Raw genomic sequence first — 11,507 nt, forward strand, 5'->3', positions numbered from 1 at the left:
TGTGCTCGGCCATCCAGCCAGTTTTTTACTCCGCAAAGAGTACGCCTGTCCAGGCCATGGGCAGCCAATTTCTCCAGCAGAGTGCCATGGGAAACAACGTCAAAGGCTTTACTGAAATCTAGATAGACAGAATCTACAGCCTTTCCGTCATGCACTAAGCAGGTCCTCTATTCATAGAAGGAAATCAGGTTAGTCGAGCCATCCTGTAGTTAAAACAAGAAATTAAAGAGTTAACATTGTCTTTAGTGTTGCATTAGGTATAGTGTTAAGGTTTCCAAAGTTGGTGGAAAGTTCAAACCTGAGTCATGTTTCAGGCTGTCTGTGGATTCAGGAATACCACACTGCATCAGTTAAACTCTTCTGCTATTGGAATGTTTTCTTTACAACCATGTGAGCTGAGGACTTTTTTATGTTTCTAATGAAAGTTCAAATTTTTCAGTTTGTGGATGTGCTGTGCTAGCCACATAAGCACACCAGATGATAGCCTTGGACTATACTTTTGGCACAGCTCATCCAGCCCTGAGTAACATTCACTCAAAGCTGAAGTAATGCTGCCACATGAAACGTTTGATACTAAAGGATAATTATAGGGAATTTGAAAGGGACTAGAGGATGATTAAAGTTTGTATAAAGAGCAAAATTCTGGATATTGGACATAGAATTGCAACAGCTCTGTATAAACTCATTTTTTGTTTTTGTTAATCTGGCGAGTGGTTTATTAATAAAAAGACTCAAGATCAAAGGGCAGAAAAAACAATCACACCATCTAGAGGATTTTACTTTCAAAAAACCTTTAGCTCACTCAAAATATGGTGCTACTGGAGCTTTGCCCATAAGAAGCTTGCTTTTCAGTGAATTTATGGTTCATATGAACTGTCCAGATTCCCTTCAGAATGAATGAGTTCATTCTTCATATCAGCTGCAGCTGAATCTGTTCCTTCTTACCTGAGTGCCTCAAAACCAGGTTTCTGCTCAACCACAGCACTAATCCCTTCTTTTCTCTTGCAGCACTCCCCCAACAAATCTTTTTAGGTCAGTCTGCTTAGCTCTCCTCTGTATTTGTCCTGAGTCTGACACAGGTTGTTCCAGGTAAATCTCACTAAATCTCTGTCACTCTGCTTTTTCGCATCATAAGCTGGGTCTTTCTACCTGTAGTCAACAGGAGTATGCAAGTCTGCTGTTTGCAGCCATGCTCCTTTTGCAGAGTGCAAAAGACTCGTTGCCTGCAGCAGCTGGCAAGCAGCTGACAATCCTGCTGGCAGGGTTTTGCTATTATTCTCATAGGTCAGGAGAGGCAATCCAGGCTGCAGTTAGTGCTGCAGGTACCCTCCTGGAAGAACACCCCCACAGAGCCCAACTCCAGCAAATCTGAGCATTTTTCAGTTATGCTGTCCTTTCCTGAGGATGCCCTGGGATCCCTAAATGGTATCACTGGGAAGAGTAAATGGGGTTTGTGAATAACCTGGACTCATCTGCCTGCTTGGATCGTAAGGATGCCAAAAGTTCTGTCTTAAGAGTGCGTCTGACAACAGTGTTCACAAACCATCTCAGCAGGTATAGTGGAAGTAAAGCTGAACCTACTTATAATTAGAAGGATCATTAATTCTCTGACAATGCCTTGCATGCATCCTGGACTTCAAGAGTTAAAACATCTTAAGCAGGGAATTACCTGAGCCTATCTAACAGTTTGTCTCTGCTGAAGAGGGGAGGTTCTGCTGTGCTCCGGCTTCTCTCTTCCACAGCTTGTTTTGCATGAGCTTTCATCAGGTATTTCTTAGAGTCAGTTCAATTCACTCACCCAGGAAAAAAAGTTGAATTTTCTCAGCAAGGGGCCTGCTGAGTTCGAGAGCTGGTACAAGGGGTGTCTCAGAACCATGTGGCCAGCAGCAAGTAAGGGGAAAGGAAAGAAAAGAGGAGCGAAACCTGGCCCTTTCAGTAGGAGTAAGACTTCAGATTGGTTTAGCTGTTTGTTGAATTTCACCATCAGGAAGGCAGAGGAAATGCATCCAGTCGCTAAAACTAGTATTTTTGTTTGTTACTATCTGAGAAGATTGAGCCCGATGTTGGTACAAAGCCACGTAGCCTTTTAAAGCTACTTATGTCCAAGACTTCATGTAAAACACAGATTCTTATGTTGATCCATGAAACAGATTTGACCATTACCCTCTTTAAACTCTTTGTTAGAAAACCTTCCTTTAAAAAATAAAGTTGGTTTTGAGCTAACCTGGCAGAAATATTTTACTGCTAATGCATTTGCCTGTCACATAAAAGTAACGTGTGAGTCTCTCTCTGTTTTATTCTGATTTTCCTACCTCTTAGGACTATTTTCTAATAATTGTGGGAGCTGTCTACACACTTCAAGAGCAGAATGAGTCTTGCTGTACACGTCTTACATGAATATGCTTATAGGACTTAAGGAGAAAGTGTATGAATGCTTATTCTTTCCTGTTTAGTTTAGCTTTATTTAACCTTCAATCTTGAATTATGTGACCTTCTGTTTTTCTTTTTGTTAGTTTGAAAAATAAGGAAAATAAATTCTTAAAATGAGACAAATGCACGTTCTGGACCTGGTTTCTGTTTATTTTTTATCTCATCTTGTCAGTGGAAAAAGTGAATTAGTCAAAGAAATAGCCCCTGAATGTTTTTGTTTTGTTTCAAATTCTTATTTAAACAACCATTCTCTCAAGTAACAGGAGCAGATCTTTTTCATGATAGGGCATAAAATCTCTTAAAGCAAGACTTTATAAAAGATTAATTGAAAAGGAAAAATATTTTTTTTTAGTAGAAAGTGTTATGAGGAAGAAATGGGGTCCTTACGTAGCTGTATATTGCTGTTTAGGTCCTACACATGGCTTAATTTTCCTAGAATTCTTGGGTTTCTGATTGTTATTAGCACTAGGTGTATGGACGACATTAAGCTACAGGTATCTTGTGAACAAGGCGTGTGCAGAATATAGCCTGTTAGCCAGATGTGAGTTGTGAAGTTGTAGGATTACCATGTTTATATTAAATTTTTTGTAAAATTGCAACTCCTGTAGACAGCACAAGAACGCTTTTTCTTTTTCTGGGGTTTTGTTTGGTTTTGTTCTTTTCTACAATGTTGCAAGCTTGCGCAGATATAGAGAGAATCCTAAGGATGATACTTACTTATACCAGAAACACTAGAAAAGTAAAGGCCAGGAAAGACTCCCAACATTTTTAAAAAAATATAATTATATATTATATTATATTATATTATATTATTAAATATATTATCTATTATTTATTCTCTGTTATATTTCCAGAAGACTAATTTACAGCTCTGTGACTTTATGACTCTTGAATGACATCGTGATGTGGTAGAAGAGCAAGGAAGCTGTGGAAACTGTGTGTCCTACCATAATCCAACGAGGAAGGCTGCACTGCCCATGGCTCCAGCCTGCTGGGATAGATGTTGTACATAAAAGATGATGGGAATAGGGAACTTTAACATATTCATCAAGGCAATGCTTGTGTTTCTGGGAAGGTACCAATGTGATGTTTTGGGGCAGATTTCATACACAAACTGCAGTAAAAATTCTCCTACTGCTTTGGGCATATTTATAGCTGTCCCAGTGTTGTGACAGCATTGTAGATAGCTACTTCTTGTGCCAAAAGCAGCCTAGATACAGCAGCAATTATTGCAATTCAGGCTAAGTCCTAAATATTTATTGGCTTCCTGGGTAGATTTTATAGCCTTCACTGAGCTCATGGCTGGGCTGCTGTCAGTATGACAGATAAACAGGTTAAAGATAGCTCAGGTGTGTCTGCGCTTCACTCAGGACACTGACAGTGGCATAAAAGCATCGTTTAGCGTTCCTAGAGTTTGCATCACTTCAGGGCAGGTGCCATCTGTCAGCCACATACAAACCAGAAACAAAGCTAGTAAAAAAAATATGTGTTTGAAAAGCCAGGGAAATACAAAGCAGCTGCCTTCACGTTTCTCAAAGGTAGGCCATTTTTACCCAGAAAGTGGTGTTTGCTTTCTAAGACTGTACCACATGGACAAACTTTCCAGTATGTTTCTGGAACATGAGGAAGAGTCTGCCCCAGTCACTAGAAGACAATAAACTACTCGCAGACAGTGCGATCTGCAGGGAAGAGTCAGGATTTTGACATGGTAGCAGAAGCAGTACAGGCTGGGCAGGAGTTTGAAGACCAGTACAGCAAAAATTATAACTGAACTGTTAAAGTACTTCCTGTGCAACTCCAGCCATCCCACTTTACTTTTCTGTACTTATTCTATTAAACCTCCCAGCTCCTTAGTGTACTACTGTTTTAAAGTCACTTCAGAATTTGTTATTAGCTGCTTTGCAGTAGAAGAGCAAAGTGTTATGTTCAGCTGTAAGTGAACACAGTTAACATGCAGATTGCAATCTCTCTCCATCCTTAAGCACGTGCTATGACCAAGTTTGTTCCACTGCAAGAGCATGGTAGGGTGCCCTGCTCCCTGCCCTGTGCTGTGGGGTCAGATTTAAACTCTCTGTGATTTGCTTCATTTGTTACTGGAACTCGAGATACAGTAATTTGTGGTAGCAACCAAAGTAGCAGTTGTGGATTCTAGTTTTCACTCATTCTGACTGATACCTTCCTCCTTTTCTTTCTTTCTTCATCATGCAGCGTTGAGCACTATTTACTCAGCTGTGGCCTGGAGACAGGAAGGAGCAATGTGGTCATACACCAAAACTGCCCTTGTTTATTCCAAGCAGCTCTTGGCAGACAATATGGTGCATGGGCAAATGTAATTTTCTGCATGGTTGTCACTGACCTTGCTGTAGGAAATAGGAAAACAGTCATCACAGCAAACTGTAGACACCTCCTAAGGTCAGTGGTGATCCTCCATCCTGTGCAATAGGTACCCATCTGTAGTCTGATAAATGGATATGATTTATTGGTCAGGCGCCTGGGCTGTCTACAGGCTGACTTGTGTTACGGCCTAAAAACGTCTGCCTGCATACTTCAGTGACTAATTTGGTGCCATTTTTACAGGCAGAGGAAGCAATGTGCTTCTTTCTTTAGAGAAGGAACGTCTCTGCACCAATTCAGCTTTGTGTGTGGTTCCCATCTAAATAGTCCATTTGCTCAAAGACTGAAACTGTCGTTTATTGACAATGAACTGCAGCCTCCAGTGTGCTGGCTGGAGAGGATCTCTGGCACCTTTTCCGAAAAGCTTTTTGAGCAGACTTGCTTTTGCTCTGAGTTGTTTCATTGTTTTGTGAGGGAAGAGTAAAGATGATGTTGTGACTTAGTATGAAGAGGGAGGAGAAAAAGCACAAATTAGAGTAAGTTTTAACAGTGTGTTATTTCCAGCAAGTGAGAGATCTCTATTTATGCCTCAGAACTAATGTATGCTTAGGGCCCAGTTACCCGCTCAAGCTGCTTTTGTCTAGCAACTTGACAGGGACTGTGAACAAGGTGCAGCTTTCTCAGGATACCTCATCCTTCAAAAAACCCTTAAACTCCTTCACCTTCAGGGGGAGAAAAGAGGCAGCTAAGACTCAGAATTAATGAAAAGGGGCTTCGCTGATGAAAGTGGGCAGATTATCCTCCTAGAACCTGTCTGCTCTGAATGCATGAGGGATCCTTTGTACACTGCTGGACATCACTCTGTGAAAATCTGAAGGAGATCAAAGCAGAGCAACAGCTATGACTGGGCTAGGTATAGAGGGATGTAGAGGGTAAGATAAACAGATTTAACTTAGTTATCAGTTAAATAGATTGAATAAGATACACTATGAAGAAAGGGTTATTAAAATTACCTGCTCACAAATGAAAGGAAAAAATAATGGAGAGCAAGAGGTATAAGGATGCATAAACAGGAAATTAAACTTAAGCAAACAAAAAATGTAAATATATATTGCATAAAACTTCCAAAAAGCGTGACTCCTTCAGACCAACATGTAGACTTTTTAGACAAAGATCAGAAGTTTAATACCCAGCATTATTCAAAGCTAGATTTAGAAAGCCTTGCAGAGTAGTTGTAAGAGGTCCATACTGTCCTCTTCAATTATGAGAATGTGTCTATTTCAAAAGAGCCTTTTTATGCCAAACTTCTCTGTTTTCCTGTAACCTGCTTCCTATGCTGAGCTTGGTGAAGGTGATTTTACGAAACTTGCATGTACCTTACATGACCAAATAGATTTCTGAAAAACTTAGGACCAAAATCTCTATTGCTGTAAATGACTGTTGATCTAATAAAATAACAGAGAAAATTTTATTTCCTATATGTAGTGTCATGAAAGAGAAATAGTGAGCTGAAAATTCAACTAAAAATATGCAATGTCTTGCTCATGTAACTAGGACTTTTTCAATAATATTCTTTTGCAGTTATACATAAGACTTGGTGATAGTTTCCTTGATGCCATTCAAGGAACTGATTAGCTAACACTGCAGGAGAAAACCCCACCATTCCACTGGATACCTTCATTAACCCAAGCTCAGACAGACACTGACTCAAAGATCAAGGTAGTATCTGCAATAGAGAGCAGCCTCTGATTTGTGTTTCAGTAAGAAATGACAATACAAAAAAGTTACAGTGCCCTCCATACTCTCCCAGACATCTGTAATTTCAGTGCAGTCACAGAAGTTTAATTCAGCTCAGCATTCAAGTTCTGGAAAAAGAGAAATGCTAATGTATTTATCCCTACAGTAAAATAGGTTGTGCAAATCCCTGCAATGGTATTGTGGTTCTGTGCAGGCTGGGACTTCCTTGTGTTATAGCACATTTCTGACTGCAAAGTTGGCTTTTCCAGACAGAGCAAAATCACCTTTTCATAGCATGACCCTAAACCTAAGGTGCTTCATTAGACAGAAAGTCCTCCCAAGGGGAATGCAAAGTGTAGTACTCTAGAGAGTGTCTGTAATGGATGTCAAAGAGTCTGACAAGGGTGTTTTTCAGCTATAGAGTTTCCTGAACTGTAGAGAAAAATAGTAGCTCTTTCCTCTCTTCTCTTTCCTCTGCTTCCCTGGCTAATAATGTAGGTAAATGAAAAGTCTGTAACTTGATTTTGGTGACAGTCCTCCTGCAGTATTTCTTTAGTCAACACTGACACTATTAATTTGGCTGGGTTGGATGTCACAGTGAAATGTCCCTTTGATACTGCTTACCGTTGAAACATCTGACAAAGAAAGGCGTAGCTTTGTCGTTCTCTTGCTTTTGTTGAACTACCAGGCTTTGAGGAGTTGTGGACATACGGAGAAGTCGTGGCTATCATCTGGGACAAGGTTGATTATTTGGATGGGAGCCTAAGGAAGGCCAAGAAGTGTCTGTGATAAAAGAACTCATGCTCTGCCTCGGTTCTAATGCCTGTGCCCTTTGGATCCCCTTCCTGACTACTGCTTGGCTTTACTTCCACCCCTGGCTCTTTCTTCCATACTTTGCATACTTCTGTATATAGAAGTACTGCAAAATTGCTGCTGTTCAGCTTGTCTTCTTAACTCCACTCCACAGCCTCTTGGACTGTGAACATACAATCATGTAGGGCTTTTTGACATCAGTATGTTTCCATTCCCATGGGATCCTATAAGCTTCCCTAAGAGTCACCTCTTTTAGACTCCTTCTGCTGAACAACAGAGGCCTTTCTTGACCAGTCCTTCACAAAGCTGCTATCTAAAACATGAATAATTTGATTGGTTTTCTTGTGGGTTTTGGATTTTCAGTCTGTGCTTCCTATAATACAGTGACCAGATCTGTACACGTTATTCCAAGAGACCATCCAGCTGCCTTACCAAATGCCAAAGTAATAACTTCTGTGGTTTATACTCTGTAGCGTTCCACACACAACCCAAAAACCTTGTTTGCCTTTGTTACTGCTGCCAGATGTTCTGTGGATGGTTTTCAGGCGTATTGTGGTGAATGTCACCATGCCAGTGAATCTCAGCAAGTTTAAGCAACTATGAAATTACTCCTTTTTCCACATGGTTATATTAAGTCAAACCAAACTGTGTTCTCACTTCAAACTGCCCTGTTTTGGTTACCTCTTTTTCACACTGAATCACTACCTGTAACCAGTTTCTTTGCAGGAGCCTCTTCAATAGGATTTCCCCCTTGTCAGGCCTCTTTCTGATTGTCTTTGCTGGAAACTCCATCTGAAGAGCCCAGCTCTGAGGGCCTAGGGAGCAGTTATATTGTCATTAGTAGCCAGTTTAGTTGAATTGAGAGTAGAAGGGAAAATGAGGTTTTTTTCCTAGAGAGGAAGCAAGGAGAGGGAACAGCCTGTAAAAGAATTATGATGTTCTCACCTCTCTCTTCCTGCAGATTTGCTGACAGCACAGGAATACCACTGCCTGCTGCAGCTGCTCTGCCCTGACTTCCCGATGGAGCTCACTCAGAAAGCGGCAAGGTGAGTCCTCATCCTCTCTTTTAAGGCAAGATCAGTCCTGCACACGCGGACTTAGAAACTAGATCTATGGGTAAAGGTATGAACAGGGACCTTCAGTTCTGAAGATTTTGGGGAAAAGAGATACTGTGTTTTGAGGTTAAGAACAGGGTGTTTATCTAGCAATGAGAGTGTATATTTAAGGTATACAGCAACTGAAATATCAGTGCAGAATGCTGCTGCTGGCTCTACATTCAGAAGATGAGTTGCATATAGAAGAACGTTAGCCAGTGTGGTTTTAACTGACATGATTTCAAACTCTATTTCAAATCCTGTTTACCGTCTTTAAAATGTGTTCCACCTCACCCCAGCTTCCTATGCTTGATTATGTTTTAAAGGTACTAACTTATGAAGGATTGCCAGTGTTTTAAAATGTGCTAGCTAAGAATAAGGTAGCTAATCTGTTTAAAATTTTATTTCAATCTAGACAAGGTCTAAAGCAGATAGATGGCTCAGGGCACTGATAATGTGATATGGATTTTTTAACTGATAGTGCTTGCTGGTTCTAGTCCAGCCCAGGCAGTTGATTATTAACTATCTGATAGTGAAAATGTAATGAGGTATATGCATCTGTTGGGGTAGGGGGTCAGTTCAGATCTCTGTAGGAGTGTGCATGGACACACACACATATACATAATCACAGCAAGGATACTGGGTCAATGCTCTCATTCCTACCCATCTCAGCAGAGAAGGCATGGAAATTTAACTTTTTTCATGGACATAGATGTGACATTTGGAAACAGGATCCAGACACATGATCAGGATTTTAGCTGCTGCCTATGTTGTTCATGGCCCAAATATTGAAAAGCTCCTCATTTTCTATTTCTCATCCTGGTATCTTTCTTTAGTATCAGAGTCCCATGAAAATTATATCAAGAAAGGAAAAGCGGAAAAGAAAAGTGCTATCCATCTGCTAGTATTTCCACATGACTGATTCTCTGAATTCTTCCCTGGCTCCTATGTGCTGCTGTCCGAACTGAACTGTAGTTAAAGCTGTGTTGGTTCAATTAAGACTAAAAGTTGAACACCACTTTTCACCTCTAGCTCATCAGTGGGCCTTTGGGGCTCCACAGAGTACAGTTGCTTGGCCTCCAATGCCAGACTAAGAAAGAATGCTAACCCTGTAGCAGGGATATGTCTGCTGCTTCCTTTCTTGGAGGTATACAGGCACCAGTCCCGTGCGCTGGTGTGTATTTCATAGGGTTCCAGCTGAGCTGAGCAGGAATTTGTGACAGTGCATGAAAGGAGACTTCAGCACATCTACACATGTTATGATGTTTGTGTCAAGGAATTTAATCCACAAGGCTCTTGTAAACTAGAGGCCCCATTCAGGGGCCTGCTGCACTGTTGTTCCTGTGCCGTAGAGACGGACAAGGCAGCTTTGGGAGCAGGTGTTGGAGAGAAATGAGATCTCTCAGAGGCACCCAGGCTCAGGTGGGGATGACCTCACCGCTACTTCTGGCTGGCTAGAGATTGACTTACACGTTGCTATTATGCTGTTACAAGCTAATCTAGTTGAATAATTTTAATAAAACTTGTCATATTTCTAAACCTTTCTTTCTCTTTCCTTTCAACTGTTGCTCGTTCTCTCGACCTTTTTCTGGTCCGCACTTCCCATGGTCCTCCTTGGCTTCTGCCAGTTGGAAAGGTGAACTCTGCAGGCTGTCTTCTGGCACCAGTTGATTGAGTCCTTGCAAAGCATGAAATGTCACATTCAAACCTACTGACATTGTTCCTCCTTCAGTCTGCACACCCCAATGGTTTTGTTGCTAATTTGCTTGGGAAGGGAATCAAATAAAGTAGCAGCGGGAGTAGCCACAGCATTCACAATACAGCCAGGACCTGCGTAATTATTGGCGCTCTAGGGAAGAGAGCAGTCGTTGTCGTAGTCCCAGTGCTGCATGACTGAGATGAGCTCACAGCACGGTGCACTTCACTCATCCAGGAGCTGTTGCTATGCACTGATAACAAACACTGGGAGTACGATCAGGAAATGTCAGAGCAGAACAGAGGCTACAACAATATAGGTTTTATTTGCAGGACACTAGAGCGCTCCATTTTCCTGTTCCTGGTGCTACACAAATGCAGAATTCCTACCCAAAAAAGAACCAGGCTATCTGTGTCTGTGAGATTTCTTGGATGTTTTTTCTTCAAAGGGTTATAGCCATTAGCAGATCAAATCTACAGATACCTTTGATCTTCAGAGACACCTTTTGGCTTTTTGAATCTTGAAATTGCAGACAGATGGAAAATGAAGGGATTTTTCTGGTTTGATGCCATGATTTCAAGATCTCTACCTGAGCACTGACTTTTCTCTTGTGACAGAAACATAAGGAACTCGCTGCCCACACTTGAGTAGTGAGAGCTGAGTAGTTCACAGCTCCTGTGCTGTTTTATGTAGTATGTTGCACTTATCAGGGCTAATGGAAGTGGGACTTGCAAATCTGTACCCCTCTTAAAAGATTGCCTGAGAGTGCAGATCTTGTCCTTTTTGCATGTTCCACTTATTTTTCCCTCCATGTATCAGTAAACAAACCAAGTCCCTGAAGGCTCATTTGAGCCAGCCTGGCCTTAAGACAGATTGTGTCAGTTAGCCTTTAATGGTAGCAAAGAACAGTAAAAGTCCTTTCAACTTGACTGGTCTAGAGTTTGTCCTAGGGACATTCTGTCTGGTTTGGGTTTCTGAGATTTTAACCACAATCAGTAGATCATAAAGTTTCCCCATTGGCACAGCAGCAGGGCTTTCCTGCCAGCCAAACCTACTTGAACCCTGAAAGACCACTACACCCTTTATGAGATTCCCTCAAGTGTAGGCATCTTTCTTCAGTCCTTTCCAAAGTTACTCCTTGATTTTCATTATTCATTGAGTCCCGACTACTAACTTTGTAAATAAGTCTGCGTCCCTGAGGGCTTAAAGTCTAATTTGGACAAGAATGAATAAAGGATCACTTGAAATATCAGTTACCTGATGAACTCTTTTGAGTTGCAGTTCAGACTTAAGATTTCCTCCTCAAATTTGGTCCTGCTGTCTGGGTTACAGTCATAGAATCACAGAATGGTTTGGGTTGGAAGGGACCTTAAAGATCATCCAGTCCAACCCCCTGCCATGGG

General features: G+C 41.3%; 1 protein-coding gene across 1 annotated transcript in view; it reads left to right on the forward strand.

Annotated features, from left to right (window-relative positions):
• Positions 1 to 8,275: 8,275 nt before the first annotated feature.
• Positions 8,276 to 11,507, forward strand: part of LOC104546889 (chromosome unknown open reading frame, human C11orf49) — a gene marked incomplete at its 5' end in the record, with an annotated part of 15,730 nt that continues 12,498 nt past the window's right edge. Inside the window, one exon of the mRNA XM_010192393.1 lies at positions 8,276 to 8,360. Coding sequence (XP_010190695.1) covers positions 8,276 to 8,360 — 85 coding nt within the window. The remainder of the gene's footprint in view (positions 8,361 to 11,507) is intronic.

This window comes from Mesitornis unicolor, unplaced genomic scaffold (genome assembly GCF_000695765.1).
Source record: "Mesitornis unicolor isolate BGI_N332 unplaced genomic scaffold, ASM69576v1 scaffold17719, whole genome shotgun sequence".
Classification (NCBI taxonomy): domain Eukaryota; kingdom Metazoa; phylum Chordata; class Aves; order Mesitornithiformes; family Mesitornithidae; genus Mesitornis; species Mesitornis unicolor.